We start from the raw sequence: 20,147 nt of genomic DNA, 5'->3' as shown, positions 1-20,147 counted from the left end.
TTATAGTTATAGTTACAGTTATAGTTATAGTTACAGTTATAGTTATAGTTATAGTTATAGTTATAGTTACAGTTACAGTTATAGTTATAGTTATAATTATAGTTATAGTTATAGTTATAGTTACAGTTATAGTTACAGTTATAGTTATAGTTGGAGTTATAGTTATAGTTATAGTTACATTTATAGTTATAGTTATAGTTGGAGTTATAGTTATAATTACATTTATAGTTACAGTTATAGTTGGAGTTATAGTTACATTTATAGTTATAGTTATAGTTGGAGTTATAGTTATAATTACATTTATAGTTACAGTTATAGTTGGAGTTATAGTTACATTTATAGTTATAGTTATAGTTATAGTTATAGTTACAGTTATACTTATAGTTGGAGTTATAGTTATAGTTATAGTTATAGTTACATTTATAGTTATAGTTATAGTTATAATTATAGTTGGAGTTATAGTTATAGTTACATTTATAGTTATAGTTATAGTTATAGTTACAGTTATAGTTATAGTTGGAGTTATAGTTATAGTTATAGTTACATTTATAGTTATAGTTATAGTTATAATTATAGTTGGAGTTATAGTTATAGTTACATTTATAGTTATAGTTATAGTTATAATTATAGTTGGAGTTATAGTTATAGTTACATTTATAGTTATAGTTGGAGTTATAGTTAAAGTTATAGTTACATTTATAGTTATAGTTATAGTTACAGTTATAGTTATAGCTATAGTTACAGGGGGGCCTGGGGGCCGGGGGGCCGGCGGGTCGGGGGGCCGGGGGGGGGGCCTGGGGGCTGGGGGCTGGGGGGGTCGGTGGGCCGGGGGGCCGGGGGGCCTGGGGGCTGGGGGGGTCGGCGGGCCGGGGGGCCGGGGGGCCGGGGGGCCGGGGGGCCTGGGGGCTGGGGGGGTCGGCGGGCCGGGGGGCCGGGGGGCCGGGGGGCCTGGGGGCTGGGTGCTGGGGGGCCTGGGGGCTGGGGTCCATGAAGAAGTGAAGCAGGAATTCATGTTTACCAGAGGAGATGAGACGTGAAGACACGTCCTCATCCAGGACATTGATTTCACGTCAGTCCAGGAAGTCGGTGAACACTGACACACTGAGGAAGAGGAGCGACGGAGGAAGAGGCTCGGCTCTCACACACTAAGACGTCACATGTCCACAAATAACTTCTACTGGATGTTCCACATTTCTGAAGGTGCTCAGCTGCTTTTCTCCCTGAGAGGTGGAGGAGCGAGAAGCAGGTTTAACAGGAACATTAATCCTGCTCTGCTGCTCTGCTGCTCTGCTGCTCTGCTGCTCTGCTGCTCTGCTGCTCTGCTGCTCTGCAGCTCAGGCTGTTTTTACAATGTGAGTGGGATTATCTGTGTCAGCACTAATGAACCAAACCGGTATATTCTCCTAGTATTACTCTTCACTTTGAAGACATACGCCCAGTAATTGATTATTAAACAATAAGATAAAACCGGGAGTTAAAATGACCAACATGGACTCTCAGTCCTCTAAAGACTGAAAGAAGAACTGGGGTTTAACTCTGCATCACAAAATGATCTGATTGGAGGTTCAGAGAAAAGAAGTACAAACAGAAGAACTCAGTAACAACTGGTTAGTACCAGCAGGTCATCAGTAACCACCTCATCCATACAATAACCTGAAATCTACTGACATTTACTGCATGAGCATTCATGAATAGGGAATATCGGGCGTGTGTACCAGATCACACAAAATACCAGAAGTTAATGCTGAAATCTGAATTGATAAAACCCAAAGTGATTAACAAAACCTGAAAATACTTGTGTTGTTTACTAGTGGAGACTTTTCAGCAGCTCGTTCTCCGTGAATTCTGTTTATAAGATGTTTAGTGTTTTGTTCTGCTTCTAAGATTCAAATCAACTAAACCAACGAACCAAACAATCAACTGAACCTAACCAGGGAAACCAACCCAATCAACTGAACCTAACCAGGGAAACCAACCCAATCAGACCAAATCAACTAAACCAACAAACCAAACAATCAACTGAACCTAACCAGGGAAAACAACCCAATCAACTGAACCTAACCAGGGAAACCAACCCAATCAACTGAACCTAACCAGGGAAACCAACCCAATCAACTGAACCTAACCAGGGAAACCAACCCAATCAGACCAAATCAACCAAATCAACTAAACCAACAAACCAATCAACTGAACCTAACCAGGGAAAACAACCCAATCAGACCAAATCAACTAAATCAACTAAATCAACTAACCCCAATCAGGCAAACAGACTCTACTCCCAACCTGCTAACAACAAACTAAACCAACCAGAACAAAACCAACAAAAGCTGAACCTCAGCAACGCTGGTGAGAAAACGACCACCGCATGAGCAGGTGGTCGGTGCAGCAACAGGCCCTGGTACCTGGTACCTGGTACCTGGTACCTGGACCGTCCCGGTACACGGTACCCGGTACCCGGGGGTAACCGGGGGGACCGGGGGGACCGGGGGGACTGGGGGGACCGGGGGGAACCAGGGGGACTGGGGGGACCGGGGGGAACCGGGGGGACTGGGGGGAACCGGAGGAACCAGGAGGAACCGGGGGAACGGGGGGAACCGGGGGGAAACGGGGAGAACCGGGAGGAACCAGGGGGAACCGGGGGGAAACGGAGAGAACCGGGAGGAACCAGGGGGAACCGGGGGGAACCGGGGGAACCGGGATGACTGCAGGGCCACAGAAACTTCTTGCATGTTGACATTGTGACTTTGACCGTAACTTATTGTAATTATGACTTCAATTTGAATCATAATTGTTGATTAATCTTTTAACATAATACCACAATTATTATGTCTTCATAAGATGAAACTATTTAAAAGTCATTAAAATGACCTTTTGACTTTCCCAGGCTGTAAAACTAAGATTTGGTTCCTCTGAACCACCGGGAGGAAGGAGCTCCCACACTCTGATGGTCGCCATGTTAATGTTGATCCTCCTCAGAGAAACTCACTCAACCTCCTATTGTGTCGGGATGAAGACACTGTTTTGAAATGTTGGCTTCCATAAAAAGATGCTGGTGTCTAATTACTGGTGTGGTCTGACTGATGCAGTCCTTTGTGTACCTGTCTGTCCTGGAATGAACTGTGGTCTCTTGACCCAGATTTAGGGAACAAGAAGGGACCTGAACACGCCTGTAATGTAACGTGTGCTTCATTCTGTCATTTTGTGACGGTGAAATTACAAACCAGTGTGTTTGTACATCAAAGAAAAGATACTCGCTGTGTATTCTGAACCATGGGAAGAGTACAAGAGAACCTGGGGATGAAGAATATTGGTGGTGAAAACAACACATGGATGGGTAAAAGAAAGAAAACATGTTTTTGTTGAAAGGGAACAAACGTTCCCAACAAGTCCAAGTTGTGTGACGCTATCCAGGGTCAGGTACTACAGTAGTACAGTAGTAGTGTATTATTGTAGTACAGTAGTACAGTGGTCAGGTGACCGACCCGATCCAACCTGCTGACTGTCTGAACCCGGACTCTGCCAAGGAACGGCTGGAACAGCCAGTAACACCAGGAACAAGGAGCTCAGCAGTACTTGTCTTTACCATACTTTATATTTCTTGAGTACTACACACCAGAAGGAGGCGTCTGAGGAGCCTGGTCGTCTGGAAGCTGGCAGCTGCTGCTTCATGAACCAACACGTCTGATTATCTTCACCTGAGATGAGCTGACCTAAATCTGTCAGTATCAAATACTAAATGCAGTAAAGCTGCAATACCACAATATACCACATTATGCCACATTATATCACATTATACCACAACATACCACAATATACCACATTATACCACATTATACCACATTATACCACAATATACCACATTATACCACATTATACCACATTATACCACAACATACCACAATATACCACATTATACCACATTATACCACAACATACCACAATATACCACATTACACCACATTATACCACAACATACCACAATATACCACATTATACCACATTATACCACAACATACCACAATATACCACATTATACCACATTATACCACAACATACCACAATATACCACATTATACCACATTATACCACAACATACCACATTATACCACATTATACCACAACATACCACAATATACCACATTATACCACATTATACCACAACATACCACAATATACCACATTATACCACAACATACCACAATATACCACAATATACCACATTATGCCACATTATACCACAACATACCACAATATACCACATTATACCACATTATACCACAACATACCACAATATACCACATTATACCACATTATACCACAACATACCACAATATACCACATTATACCACATTATACCACATTATACCACAATATACCACATTATACCACATTATACCACATTATACCACAACATACCACAATATACCACATTATACCACATTATACCACAACATACCACATTATACCACATTATACCACAACATACCACAATATACCACAATATACCACATTATGCCACATTATACCACATTATACCACAACATACCACAATATACCACATTATACCACATTATACCACAACATACCACATTATACCACATTATACCACAACATACCACAATATACCACAATATACCACATTATGCCACATTATACCACATTATACCACAACATACCACAATATACCACATTATACCACATTATACCACAACATACCACAACATACCACAATATACCACATTAAGTGAAGGGACCAGGATGTATGCTAACGCTCTAAAGGATTAAATTAAGGATTACTCTCTCAGATTGAAGTAGCGTGGGTCCCTGTGAGGAACCTTCCCCCTCCTGAGCCTGTCCTGCTTCACTCAGTCTGTTTACACTACGTTTCCAGGGAAAATGCATTACTACGCAGTTTCCCGTGTACCTTGGAATGTTTTGACAAATGAGGATTTTCTTTGATCCGAAAAAGGCAGAAACCCTGAAAAAGCTGCAGTTCTCATGTTGAGCCACTAGAGCACATGTGTGGAACTCCAGGCCTCGAGGGCCGCAGCCCTGCACGTCCTCCATGTCTCCCAGCTTCAACACAGCTGATTGCAATGAGCAGCTCGTTATCTGGCTTTGTGCTGAATGTGGTGATGAACCATCAGGACATTCAGGGGAGGGAGACATTGAAAACCTGCAGGGCTGCGGCCCACGAGGATCTGAGTTTGACACCCCTGCACTAGTGGGTGCCACTGATTGGTTTGGTAATGAAACACAGGCATGGTGCAGAAAACAATAAATAAATAATGAATAAACCATAAACCATATGTACAGGACTCAGACTCAGGACTCAGGACTCAGGACTCAGGACTCAGGACTCAGACTCAGACTCAGACTCAGACTCAGACTCAGACTCAGGACTCAGACTCAGGACTCAGGACTCAGACTCAGACCCAGACTCAGACTCAGACTCAGACTCAGACTCAGACTCAGACTCAGGACTCAGGACTCAGGACTCAGGACTCAGGACTCAGGACTCAGGACTCAGGACTCAGGACTCAGAATCAGGACTCAGACTCAAAATGTTCTGGCTCTGCTTCCCACCCTTGATCTTACATCCTGGTTACAGCGAGCAGGTGGGCGTGGCCCCCCAGGCCTCTGATTTTCCAGGTGGGCGGGGCCTCTGCTCAGGTGCACAGTGTCACGTGACCGCACAGGAGCGCAGCACACAGGTTCGAGGAGACAGAGGAGCAAGCCGGGATTCCCACAGCAGCTGACCCGGAGAAAAGTCCCTGGAAGACACGATGAGGGTCCGGTACAAAGCAGAGGGCCCAGCGGAGCCTCCACTCCCGGGCCCGGACTCACCTGGTCCAGGTGGGACTGTCGGGAACAGCGGCGCGCGGAAAAAAGGTCAGAAATTCTTTTTATTTCTTTAAACAAGGACTTTACCTGGACTTACAACAAGAAATATACTTTCTGAACTGTGTGAGAGAAAATGTTTGTTATGGCGGGATTATAATCTCTCTGGACTTTAGAAAAGAGCGAAAATAAATAAATAAAAAGTCGTTCAGAGACAGTTTTCTTCACCTATGTATTAAATATGCATATCTGTCTTTGAACCTGGAACTAGTAACATTAATAAACACGTAAGTCTAAATATTTAGATCAAAACGTTCCACAGTATTTTATGAAGCTATTTGTTTGTGAAGTCAGTTTCCCAATGGAGGCCGTGTCACCTGAAGTGTGTGAGCTGCCTTCTGTTCGAATGTGAAACTGACTTCAACAAGACAGCCTCCAGGTGACTTTTTACTGCTGAAATTCATCAAAATCCTCCTGGGATCATATCTAATAACAGAATAATGATTCTCTTCAGGGATATGCAAGTTAATATGCATAATAATGTGCATTTTCTATCTTGAGTGATTCTTTTTATATGAAACAAATTAAAATTCATCTTAATCCCATATTTAAATCAGATTGTGGATATTAATGTTGACTAAACACCTAAAGATGTTATCTTTGTCTAGCTTCAGGTGGTTTTGTGATGCTTGCATTAAGTTACATATTAAAATTCTAGACCTGTTTTTTGTGTCTTATATAATGAGACAATCCGGTGAACGAGTCTTTGTCCCACAGAAAGCAGATTATCCTCCACAAATTCAATCTATGGGAATATCTCGCTCCTGTTAATTCTGCATTAGATAATCCATATAATGGAGGACACTTCAGGAGAGAGTTAAAAATCCTGTTGGTGTGTGATTAAAGAGTTTAGTTTAGATGTTGAATGAAGTGTGGTTGTGATCATCCTTCTTTTATCGATCCAACTCTAAAACACCAGAAAACTGCCTGAGATATTAGATCATCAATCACTCAGTCTGGATCAACTCCATGCAGAACTTTCTGCAGAGAAACCGATGTTTTCTTTGAGTGGGTCCATCTGCATGAGGACAAAGTTATTATAGCCAATCAGTTGACCTAATTGTTTTACTTTTAAAGACACTTTAAAATGATTTTAACACAATTGGAGAAAGTGTTTGCTGACAAATCCTGAATTTAGATGTAAGAATCTGTAAAACAATGAACCACAAGAAAAGCTTTTTGAACAATATATCACACAACCAAGACCAAACATATCTCTATGGTCACTCAATCTCCCGCTGGATGTCCCAGGAACGCTTTCACACTTCAGTGTGGTCGTTATTTACTCATTCATTCTAACTAATAATTATTAGTTTGTAAGAATCAAGAACTCTTCAGCTTCAAACGATTCTTCAGATTCTCTGTCAGATTTTGCACATTTTAAATCCGGGGAGTCAAACATGAGACCCGTGGACAGGCTCCAATCCGGCCAAAGCACCGAGCAGATTACAAACCATCCCAGAGAACATTGATGGTTTTTTAAACCCATTTCTCCAGAGCAGTGGACACGACACTGAGACTCCAGCTGAGATATTGGAGACGAGTTTTGGCCTCAGAGCCACGCCGTCAGCAAACATGCATGATGCAACAAGTTTGGTTTTTATTTCACTGTATTCTGCACCAGAAGGTTTCAGTGAAACTGACTTCATGTTGAGATTGTTGTAATTTTCAGGAGTAATTGTAACTTTTTCATCACGCAGCCGTCGTCTCCAGTGTGAAGCAACATCATTTATCCTGAGCGGAGAGACCGTGTGTGAAAAAGAGATTATCTATGTATTAAAAAAAAAAAAAGAAGAACCAACAGAGTAGAGCTGATGGAAGTGAAGTATTTTTCAAAATAAAAGTCAGAATAACAGAAAATTAAATGTATATTTTCAAAACAAAGCATTTTACTCTCTATTTACAGCTCAGTACGAAATGAGTCTGGGTATCGGGACCGCTGACGTATATTCCATACAGCATAAAAAAGAAAAACTTTAGATTTAAATCTTATGAATGAAGCGTTTTAGTAGTCCAGCACATTCCAGAAGAAACTGGGCTGTTTCTCACACAGATCCTCCCTCCTTCCCTCCAGGGGCCAGATGCTCCGTTGCTGGGGGTAAGAAGGTCTACCTGGGCGTCCGCGTCAAGATGCCGGTGAAGGAGCTGCTGAAGAACATCCGAGTGGCCAAAGGCGTGGAGGGAGAAGACCTGAAGGTGCAGCCAACACCTCCACTCTCACCACAACACACAAGGAGAACGTCCACACAGTCCAAATACTGTGTTGCACAATGGAACAGCTGTTAAAAGTCCAACTGAGCTGAAGCCAGGATGTTTATTACATCTAGAGTTGGGGATAACCCCAAATTTAAAAAGGGTATTCATCAAGGAAACCAAAACACTTTCTTCAGGTTGTTCTCTTGGAAATGATCTTCAGGTTTGAGAAAAACAAGTGAAGCCGCTGGGAGCAGTCTTCATCGTCTCCACCCTCCTCCTCAGATCAAACAGGGTGCGTCTTACTGACGCTTCATCAGGATATGAGGCTTTAATTATCCTCCAGCTTGTTCAGCCCACAGCTGAGCTTTATGGTCTCTGTGGCCTCGTCTTCATCGTGCTTGACTCCGGTAGACCTTTCCAATGTTTGCAGTGTAGCTGCAGAACATCTTCATTTAAAAATAATTACCAAACTGGAATAACTGCCGGCTCCTGCTTCACACACTGAGACTTAGAAATGAACTGAGGTTTATGTTTTCTTGTTTTAAACAAATGAGAAGAAAAAATGCTCCTTTATGTTCGTATTTGATCTAAATCTGCCTGAGGAACATAAATATACAGATTTGTGGTGCTGGTTTCTATATTATATTATAATCCAGAGCCGGAGGCAGGTTTTAATCCTCATTTGTCTTTGGTGTGTGTTTGGAGGATGAAGTTCACAAATACATCAGAAGATTCCCGTGGAGATGAGGGGTTGCTTCGTAAGAGTAATATATTTCCTTTTCTCATTTCATTTGGGATTTATAGAATTTCTGAGCATCTTGGAAAGGAAATTCCTCCTCTCTGCTTCAGCATTTGAACGTATCAGCATGAGTCAGAAAATGAAGAACCAATCAGAGGCCGCCTTTCAAAACATTTATACCACATGGTATCAATTGACCAATCGACCTGATTGGTCGCTCGTTACTGGGCGTGATAGAAAACCAGAAGTCAGTTGGGCGTTGTGCACACGAGCAGATAATTCACTATATTTCGGCAAAATAAGATAAATTCAGGCTAAATTATCTGGTGACAAACAGTGATAGACATTCTAACTAGGATTCTAGTTGATAATCTACATATTTAATCATCCGTCCTATTTTATCCTAGTTTCTGTCATTTATGTAAATGAAGATGTGAATTAAATTATGATTAAAATTAAATATATGTTTCATATATATAACAAAATATTGTCTCTATAACCAAACGACCAAATTTAGAAAGGCTTCTCAGAAGTTACTCAACATGCAACACAGAAGTAACTTAAAAATTCTGCCTCATCTGTAGTAAAAATATACTTCATTTCAAGTGTTACGAAAACATAAAAACTATGAAATAATATTCAAATTGACTCATTTTGAAAAATGTATCTTTAATACAACAATATCCTGATTTCCTTGGTTTTTTAAAAAGAATATAATAGTGAAACAATAAGATTAATTTAACAGTGATAGTCTCTGTTGCTCAATGTTTAGTTTTAGTGTTCTTATGATACTTGGATTTAATCCCATATATTTAAATGCTCATAACTCTTCATTCGCCTCGAGTGGAGAAGAGCCACAAGCCAACAAATTACCGTAGTATTCTGAGCGATGTACAAGTAAATACATGCTTCATGAGCAGTTGGAGAAACTGGAAAGTGGTTAGCAGTGAGGTCTGAAGGGAAGTGTTGTCCAGCTTTTTGTCTTCTGTCTCCACCTTTCTGTGTGGAGTCTGTAAGTCGTCCCCCCCCCCCCCGTGGACGTCTGTGCTTTTCAACAAGGACCTGGGATTCCTCCAGCAGCCGTCAAACAGGCCGGGGGACTAATTATTCACTCTAAATGTCTTGAATGGCCTAAACTGTGCGTGTGACTGTGCGGTTGTATGTTTGTATTGGCGACCTGTTGAAAGCGTGAATGGATGAATTTTCCTCCGATCAAATATATCGGGGGGGGGTTGGGGGTGCGAATCCCTGATGCAAGTCTTCTCTTCTTTTCACAGGAGATGAGCAGCAGAAAAGCAAAAGGTCAGTGAAACAGTAAAATCTCAGTCTGATGCAGATCTCTGCTCCAACACATGAAGCCCTGAGTTGATCGAAGGCTGGTGTGTCTCCAGCGTACCTTGACTTTTCTTTTTTCTTCCACAGGCGACATGAAACGAGTCAAAACTCGTTTAAAACGTTCAAGTATGAAGGTGAGCGTTGAAACTGGAAGAGAGTCCAGTGAAGGCATGTTTCTGGAAGGCTTCGCGGTGAATCACGTTATCTTGACGAGCGTTTAACATTCCTCTGGCTCCTCTGTCAGGCGCAGCACAACAAAGGCCTGGAGGAGCTGGCAATTATCATCGAGGTGCTGGAGGAGGATCTCCGGACCTCCAGCTCTTACCCCTCCTCGCCACAGTTCCCCCTCCCCTCCGACTCTCCAGCGTCTCCTCAGCTGTCTCCAACCGGTAATTCCCAGGAGAGCCTCTCCTTCTCTTTCAGCTCTGGTCGCTGTTGGCCTCTCCTCATGTGCCGTTTCCTCTCCCAGGAGGATACAACTATGACGAGAACGACGAGATAATTCCAAGTCCCAACTACTACGTGACCTGCTCTCCGGGCGCGGTCATGTGCTACCAGGCGCCGTCGCCTCCCGTCTTCGCCTACCCCGCCTTCCCGCCCCCCGCGGAGGGAAACATGGCGGAAAGCTGCGACGCAGAGGAGGAGTGGTTCGACCCCCACAGCAGCTCGGCCTTCTTCTGGACGCAGCTGCAGAGAGAGGAGAGGCAGCTGGGCGAGGTGTCGGACGCGGCGCTGCTCAGCCCCGACGAGCACAGCAGGATGTGAGTTCAGCCTCAGATCCTCAACTGGAATCGCTCCCATGAATGAAATGTGATTTTAGCGCCACACAACACAAATCCGTGGTCCAGAAAGATTCAGCCACATTTAAGTCCACCTTGGTTCCGTTAGAAGGAAGTTTTTAAGGTTTAAAAAGGTTTGGTTTGGTTTGGGGGCATTATTGGCCTCCACAGCCGAGCGCTACCAGAGAGTAGATTCACCAGTGGGTTCTCTAAAAGAAAACCTCCCTGAACATGAAACGATCTTCTGCTTCAGCGGAGCTTCATATGGATCCTGATGTCTAGAGCAGCTTTGGTAGAGCAGCCAAAGGAAAGACTCGTCAGTTCTCATCAGTACAACGTGACACAGAAAGGCTGGACTAGTCAAAGTTCCTCTCTGTCAATAAAACACTTCCACAGAAACTTTTCACGAGGGTTAGGGTTAGGGTTTAACCAAAGTTAAACTAAGCTTCAGGCTAGGCTGCAAATATGTCTCCATAAATACCGGAGCAGCGAAGTTGTCTGAACAGTTTGTCAGAGTAAACATGTCTGTGCTTCTCTGCTGCAGAGCTCTGCATAAAGTAGCCTGGGTCGGCAAGAGAGCGCTGGGCTACGCCATCGCTAAGAGGATGGCTGCGCTTTACAGCCTGGACCTCAAAGACTCTGATGGGATGGTACGTAAGAACGGACACGAGGCACTCGGGGCCGTTTCCACGGCGACCATTTCAAGTGAAACCCAACGTTTTGAGAAAGGCTGGCGCTCCATTGTCCTGGAGACGCACCACAGCCACAGTAAACGCTTCTTCCTCCAACAACAATGGCGGCTTCCAGAGTGTCGTGACTCCGTCGTTTGTCCGTTCAAACGTCCGTGTAACACTAACGGTACTATTTTATGTGATGACTAAATAATCCCCATCTCTTCTGTGACCCTGCAGACTGCGCTCCTCTACGCTGCAAAGCACAACCACCACCTGATGGTGGCAGATCTGATCTGTCTGGGCGCCAACGTCAACGAGACGAACAACGCCGGGAAGTCCTGCCTGCACCTCAGTGCTGAGAACGGCTACATCCGAGTCCTGGAGGTACCGACTGCTCCGTTCCTTTTACTGCTTAAAGTTAGAAAATAGTTCTCTTCTAATTCTTCTGAAGTATGTTAATTCAGCTTCTTCACCTCCTGGATGGCCTCCAACACTTCACACTCATTGAGGTTTAAATGTTGTGTACCTGGGAAGGCTTGGGCTGCTCTGGTAGAGCGTCTCTCAGTCTCTCGGTTGCAGGTTTGATCTCTTCATGTCAAAATGTCCTTGAGCCTTGAAACCCAAACTGCCTCCACTGGTGTGTGACTGGGTGAACGTGACTAACATTAAAGCACCATGGAGGCTGATGAATCAGTGGAAACACACTATGATACACCGCAGCAGCAGGCAGACCACACACACACACACACACACACACACACACACACACACACACACACACACACACACACACACACACACACACACACACTATGAAAGACAGATTTGCAGGAATTGATGAGAATATGATCAATCCCTGTATTCCCGCACTGAAATTCCTTCAGTTTATAGTGAAGTGCGGCCTACATATGTCCTTGTTTTCTTTTATTTAGAATTTTGCTGGTATATTCTGGTGCGCCCAATAGTCCAGAAAATACGGTAGCTTCGACGAGCAACTGAAATTGCTAAGAAGTTTGGTTTGGGAAAAGAATCTAGTGCAGTCTGGCACAGTTTCATAAATGCTATTGGTTTTTATTCCAAACATGTGAACCACTCAAGACAAAACCACAAACAAACGGAATGGAGAAGAACACAAACCGAACCAAAGGTCCTTTGGACTCGTCACACACCCGACGGTTTGGTCGCTCTTGCTGTTGGTTTCCGTGTCACGTTGTCGCTCTGCAGCTCCAGTTTCTGCTCAAATCAAATGAACTCTTGTGGTTTATTGGCTCCTACACAATGACGTCCTTCTGCTCCCGGCCAAAGCTTCGATCAGATTCTAGGTCAGGATCCTCCACCTGGAATGAAGGTGTTAAATAAAGTCTTGGAAGCAGCGCAGTGAAACGCCCCGGCAGAAACTCACACAGCCAGTTTGGTTCCTGTTGACTTTGGCCACCGTTCCTCCATCAGTTTGCTGGTTTAGATCGTCGACGTTTTTATGGGACGAGTGTTAAAACAGCAGTGAAGTAACTCATTACTTTCCCCTACAAGTCTTCACTGAGGTGATTCAGCTCAGTCCCGCGAGACGGAACGCACTTTCAAACCTTTTGAATATTTTCAGACAGAAATGTGACGGGTAAATCTGTTTCTAAAAAGATGTTTTAAAACAGACAAATTTAATGGTGAATAAATGGATTAGAAAGGCTTAAGGTAAAATAAAAAATAAATAAAATAAAAAAACTGGTCAAAGTCCCATTCTAACATATTCTAACACATTTTTAAGCATTTTGATAAAGATTGACTTTATAATGTTTGATGTTTCCAGTCTTCTTCATGTCTAACATCCAGATTATATATTTTACATCAAAATGTGAATGTTCACAAGATAAACGATATTAAAGCATAAAGATCTCGTCTTTTAATGTTTTTAACGCCTCGTGAGTCAGAGGGACCGGCACTTCTTTAAATCTGTCCATTTAATCTCACATAGTTTTGTGACAAACAAACATTTATTTCCTGACATGTTTTGTTCAGCAAAGAGAAGAAATGAATGCAGAATAAGTGTTGATAAAAATACATGTAGATACATGCCCACTAACATACACAGTATATAAACAAGCCAAACACACATTTAATAAGTTCTGGTATTAGTACACAGTATCTAAAGGTAGCCAGGATAGTTTAAAGTTAGAATTTGTACTCGTCCTTTAAAAAAGTGGTGTCGGAGCTTCCCTGATATTAAGCATGTAAGCAGAACATGCATTGAAAATTGATCTTTATGGGTTTGATGACCTATTTTCTCAGACCTCCTCCCTCCTGTCCTGACTTGAATCTTCAAATGTCTTGAATCTTGACTGGATTCAGATATACTGAAAGTTCCCAGCAGCAGGATGTGAGTGTAATTAAAGTGGCATCAGGTGACAAACTTGGATCCTTTCCTGACCACCAGAAGACGTACAGACTCGCCTCCTGTTAACAAAGCAGAGGTGTGAAGAAAACAAGTTTGATCCAGTTGAAGCATCAACACTTTGTATGGATGAAATCCAGCGTTGGTTCTGCACTTGATTATGAGACGGCGCAGCTTGACCAGTAGGAGAGCAGCCTGGTGGCACATGTGACCTGAGGTTCTCTGAAGGTGTGTGTTGATTCATACCTGAGCCTTTGTTCTACATAAAGTGGGTGTAGCTTAATGAAATCTTGTGCAATGTTTGTGAATCAAAGCCAATGCTGCTGTTCTTTGTGTATATATATATATATATATATGTATGTATGTATATGTGTATGTGTGTATATATATATATATGTATATATATACATAGTGATTTTTCATAACTGATCAAGACTAAAAAAGGAACAAAACTTTTACCTGAAGAAAGTATTTCCAGATCACCGTTGACGCGTGTCGGCCAGGATCTGTGTTTGATCCTATATTTTCTTGCAGGTTCTTAAGCAGGCCATGATGGATGGGGTGTACGTTGACGTGGAAGCTGCTGATAACGCAGGTGAGTACTGTGACCTTTCCAAACCGGATTCAGCTCAGATCCTCTTCACACCACAACGTTTCATATTTCTAGTAAAGGAAGCATGCCGGGCCACAGGTTGGTTCTGGTGTCTTTTTACCATGGAACCGCACACACATGCAGGCAGAGAAGAAGATTTCAGGATCAACCTGAATTGTGGTGTTTGTCGTGTGGCTTCAGGAATGAGCGTCCTCCAGAGCGTGGCGGTGGCTCTGAAGAACACCGTGTCGGAGCTGGAGGGCAGCACGTCGCCCAGTCACATCCGGGTCCACTCGCTGCGCCAGGAGCAGATGATGGAGACCCTGGAGTGTCTGCTGCAGATGGGCAGCTTCCTTCATTCTGCAAGGTGGGGGGGGGGGGACGCCTCATGACCCTCGGCCGTCTGGGTGTTAAACACAAAACAGCATCTCAATGAAAACCGACTTTTGTTTTAGAAAAGTTCCACGTTCACACGGCAGCATTTTGAAAACAACATTGGTTTCTACAGAAACACTGAGAACAGTGTAGTGAGCATGTGGTTACAGCAAGGTGGCGCTATTGGTTGTTTTTGTAATGAAACCACACACACACACATGCACACAGAGAACAAGACGCTGTAAACATTAACAATGGCGAGGAGAAGATGGACTGGGAGCCCCATTGTTGTTATTGTCCATCTACTCACACCGGTGAAATGACTAAAATCGTCTCGAAGAAATAAAAGAAAAACACTGAAATTGTTAGAAAATGGTAAACGGCTTGAACCGAAGGTAAAAAGAACAAAACCAGTAAGAGTTAACCCCTGAGACAGGCTGAATCCATGAAGACGTGTTTAATTAGATCAGAGGTCTCGGACCCCGGTCCTGGAGGACCCCGGTCCTGCAGGTTTTAGCTCCTCCCTGCTTCAGCATACCTGAATGTAATGATGATGTCATCACCAAGGTTATGAAAAAGCCCAATAATGAGATCCTCATTGCGATCAGGTGTGTTGGAACTGGGAGGAGCTAAAGCCTGCAGGACAGGGGTCCTGGAGGACCAGGGTTGGACACCTCTGGTTTAGATGAATTTAACTTGTTGGGAAGCCGTCATAAATGTGGCACTGTTTATGTGTCGAGGTTCTTCACCCACCTGTTGTGACCCGGATCAGGGAAAGGACAGACGGCTCTCCTTGTCTCTTAATGACTCGAGCCTTTCAAGATGTTTGCTTTTGAGTTTATTTTGGCAGAAGTCCAGCAGTGAGGGTGAACTCTGTCAATAAAGAGTGGCTGCTGTCTGTTCACACACGTACAGATCCACCCTGTCAAGTTCACGTCCCGTCTCGTTGGTAGCTGCTCGTACTATGATGGTTTCTGTCCGTCCATCATCTCCACCGCTTCGTCAAACCTGTCCTCCATGGAGAGACAATCATTCACAGCTTCACCAATTCACCCATTTTGCATCGTGAGAGGAAAATAAAGAAAGTACTTTAGGTATTCTTCACATGTATTTGAGTATAGTAGGTCAGTCGGAGGCTTCCAGGAGACAAATATCTCAGTGACAATGTCGCCTGAAAACTCATAGTTTGGTCCCTTTTGTTTTATTTACACAGCAACGTTCTGAAAACGATTTCTATTTTCATGGCGACGGCAAAACCACTGACAACGATGTCGTTTGTATGAACAGACGACCAAGTTGCATTGTTATTAGTGTGACTCGACGGTAAACCTGGGAGTCTCTGAGGCGCCGTGGTTGTTATTGTCCATCGCTCATGGATTCACACGAGGATCATTCAGCGCCTGAACATTTCCAGAAAGGGACGTTTTTGCCCGAATTGGAAAAGTTCTATTTCAAAAAGTTGCTCGGAGCAGCGTTGCTGTGTAAACAGGACATTGGTCTTCATTCAAGGCTTTTGCTCATTCTTTATTGAATTTCACACCGTCTCTCTACATAAATGTATAACCTGCTGGACGTTTCCACAGAATAACGCTGACGTCTTCCTGTTCTCTCTCCTCAGGGGAGCCGGGATGTGCAGCCTCTGACGGGCCGCCCTGCAGCACCGCCGCCCGGCAGGGCGTTTTGGAGACCCAACAGTAATGTTCTGAGTTGGTCCAGGCCTGATGTTTCCCGGAGGAGACTTTAACCTCCCCGGGAGCACCAGTTCAGGCCGGTCCCGTAAAGCATCCCACGTTCTCTGTGGGGAAAACCCCTGACTTGCACTCAGGTGTTTATCACCCCCCACTCAGAAACGTCGGGTGCCCATAAGCTGGTTTCTATGAAACTTCCATTGTTTGTTACATTCGAGTAACAAGCCGTCCTCAGTGAGTGTGAACCGAGAGGCGCCGCTGTAACTTCTATGGTGATAATAGGAGGCGTGTTGATGCTTTTCTAAGCGGCTGTGAGCTGCAGCTGAACACAAAGGTCCAATGTGGCCTGTTAGTAGCTGCAAAACACACGCTGGTGTATTATATTCATTTAATGGCCCAACCATGAATACTGATTTCCTGTGACAGGTTAATAGGAATACTCTAATTACTGTAATTAGTGTCCAACGTGTTTCTCATCAAAGAGGAATGGATCAAATCCTCCACAGAAAAGCTTTTAACTTCTTATGGAATCAAATTCTTTCGACTTTCTTGGGCAAAGAAAGAATAAAGAAAAACTTATTTTTGAAAAACAATCTTACTATTTTGCACCAACGAGAAGAAAAAGAAAGAACAGCTGAACGGAGCTGCTCTCTTGTTCTCTAAAGAAGTTGTGTTCAAACGGATGCTTGAGACTTATTAAAGATTATATAATGACCCTTAATTATGACACGTCTTGAACAAATCAAAATAGCATATAGTGATCCTAGTTCCTGTTTCCTCAGAACAGTGGGACTGAACAGACGGACTCGTTACTCTTTGTTTATTCTCAAGACAGAAAACACCCAAATCTCTCCCATGATCTCCTCATGACCAACGCTTTCACTGGAGCCCGTTTTTATTGGCTGGATGGGCGCAGCTTTACGTTGGCGAGCAGTACGGCGAGCCAGTCGTAGCCAAGCGTGAAGACGAGGTCGCCACACGGCTGAATCTAGTCTGGGCTTCATTACACGTCTAAAAATGAGAGTAGAGGTAATTAACGGGTATTTTGTTGTTTGTTTTTTAAGAAAAAAGTATCTGCAATTCTTAATCTGTCCACTGGGGGTTGAGTCCTATTTGTAAAAAGAAACCTAAACGCTGCTATAAAAGTGAAATAAAAACAAGTTCGAGTTCAAAAGAAATAGAAACGTAATCATAGATTCATCAACAGGTGGATTAAAGGTGAACATTTACAGAACAGCATTTGTTTGTTTCAGAGTAAAATGAAATGGAAATTTGCAGCTCATCATATTTCTACCTGATCAGTCGTTTGACAACGTGAGTGGTTTTATATCGCCTCCAATTCTTTCATAGAAGAAAGCAAAATTAAATGAAATTGGATTATTATTTTATCCTTTCCTCTTGAAAACCAGTAAATCCAAAACATTAAAATCATAGAAGTTGCATTCAGGATCTTTCTTGGTTTTTTGTACACGAGGACTTTAAGTTTTAGTAAACGTGGTGACGGGAGTAAAAGTTACATTTGATGGGACTTTGGGGAGAAAATGTGTTTTCATGCTTTAATACGGTTTTATTTTTCATCATCTTGGTAAATTGTGATGAAACAGAGTTGAGTGGTGTTCTGCCTTGTGCCATTTGCAGCCGTGAGAGAACTTTGGTCCAGATTGTTAAACTCACAGTGTGTAGCCGGAGATAGGATGCTGTGTGGTAACGACGCAGCAGATCTGTGTTTTACTTTGTTATTAAAGGTTTTGGGACAATGTGCATGTTAAAGTGTATTTCCTCATGACGCAGTGAGAGCAGGTCAGTGTGAGCTTCAGGCCCGAACCCGGTCCCAGAACCATTCCTGTCTGAGCAGAGAGGAACTTCCTCTGACCTGAGAGCTGTTTGTTGTATCGCTCGTGGTCATGTGACGCGAGATTCTCTAACGACTTGTGTTTTATTGACGACTTCAATAAACTTTGGGGTTCTGTATTTATTTTGTCTCAAGTTTATTTTATTGATTAAAGTAGAGCTGGAAAAGTTGGGCTTTATTTTTAGGTTCCATGTACTACATAGTTAAGTTATTAGAAAGAAGAAAAAAATACTGTCAACATTTTGATAAAGTTCCTGAGAATCACTTTTACTTTGCTTCTGGAGCGGCGGCAGAGTTCATGCAGAGTTTACACTCCTGCTGACATTTGACCAGCTTCCTGTGATTTTATTGTGAATAATTCTAACGGTAAATTGACTTCAAGCCTTGATTAAAAAACAAACTTTAGAACCGATGAGACTCCAGCACAGGAGAGGCAAAGCAGAACGGAAAACGAAGTAACCATCTAGTATCTCCTCCTCTGTGAACAACTCCAAATCATGAAAATAAACTCACTCAAGAACCTTTTAATCTGAAAACAGATTTCAGAAAAGAAAAACAACCCAAATTATTATTGATTTTAATAAAGCCTCCAGGATTTTAAAAGATGTTTTATGTGAGGGCGGTGTTGACACGTCAGAAGGCAAGTTGATGCTATAAGAACGTCTTTTAACGCGTCTGAACTTTTGCTGAGACGCTGGACAGTTCACCCACAACCGGCCTTTTACACACAATTCTGTCTGTCTGTCTGTCTGTCTGTCTGTCTGTCTGTCTGTCCGGGCGCCTCCTCCTTTATGGGCAGACAGGTGAGGCAGCACACCTGATTCGCCACAGTTTCCACTTGGATATAGGAAATAAGAAAAAGAGGATTTTATCACTTGAAGAACGAAGCTGAGTCCTCCGGTGTCTCTGGACAGGACGGAGGTACTGATGCTTCTATCTGCAGGTGCTTCGGTGATTGTAATGTCCTGCCTTCAGCTCCTCCGCAGTTTATAGCATTTCAAAGGGATTGAAAGATTAATGTGCAAAGTGCATCCATACATGTGTTTATTGGGATATATGTACGCTATATACTTCTATGATTGTAATGACATTTTTACCTGCTAAACTCTCACAGACTCAAAACAAAATCGAGGTCGAAGCAAAAAATAACTCCATTAATCTTCTTTAACCACCCCAGAGGTGGTTTATTCCAGCTGTTAGTGAGTAAAGGCAGAGACACACTCACATGGGATGGAAAGTCACTATTTAACCTCAAACTCATGTTTGGTCAGTAGGAGGAAACCCAGGAATGCTCAGGGAGAACATGCCAACCATTCCCAGAGAGGACTCGGACCTTCTCACTGTGAGGAAACGGTTCTAACCACCACATTGTTGTGGATCGTAAAAGAGAAATGCTTTTTTGTTTGGTGGAACTTTTCAAAAACGCTCTGTTGTCTTGTCTGAAGCCGCCATGCGCTGTAACGGCCGGAGTAAATAGTTCTTAGATGAAGACTACCAAGGTTTACCTCCAGAGTAACTCCAGGTTCTCCTGAGGCTTGGTGGTTTTATCCAACTTGGTCATTTCTGGCACCCACTAGTGGCCCAACATGCTCACTACATTGTTTTCAGTGTTTCTGCCGTCGCCACGTAA

General features: G+C 43.1%; 1 protein-coding gene across 1 annotated transcript; it reads left to right on the top strand.

Moving 5' to 3' along the window:
* The first annotated feature begins 5,703 nt into the window (after nucleotides 1-5,703).
* Nucleotides 5,704-18,636, top strand: LOC308107854 (uncharacterized protein). The gene is made up of 11 exons (XM_080460422.1): nucleotides 5,704-5,892; nucleotides 7,976-8,097; nucleotides 10,114-10,138; nucleotides 10,259-10,305; nucleotides 10,416-10,560; nucleotides 10,641-10,932; nucleotides 11,495-11,600; nucleotides 11,862-12,008; nucleotides 14,545-14,605; nucleotides 14,804-14,969; nucleotides 16,596-18,636. Exons 1-11 carry the CDS (start codon nucleotides 5,787-5,789, stop codon nucleotides 16,618-16,620), a joined length of 1,242 nt encoding a protein of 413 aa, XP_080316548.1. The 5' UTR covers nucleotides 5,704-5,786; the 3' UTR covers nucleotides 16,621-18,636.
* Nucleotides 18,637-20,147: the final 1,511 nt, after the last annotated feature.

Source organism: Lipophrys pholis (assembly GCF_963383615.2).
Source record: "Lipophrys pholis genome assembly, chromosome: 3".
Classification (NCBI taxonomy): Eukaryota; Metazoa; Chordata; class Actinopteri; order Blenniiformes; family Blenniidae; genus Lipophrys; species Lipophrys pholis.
Note: the sequence above shows the minus strand (reverse complement) of the source record. Positions and strands in the feature narration are given on the sequence as shown.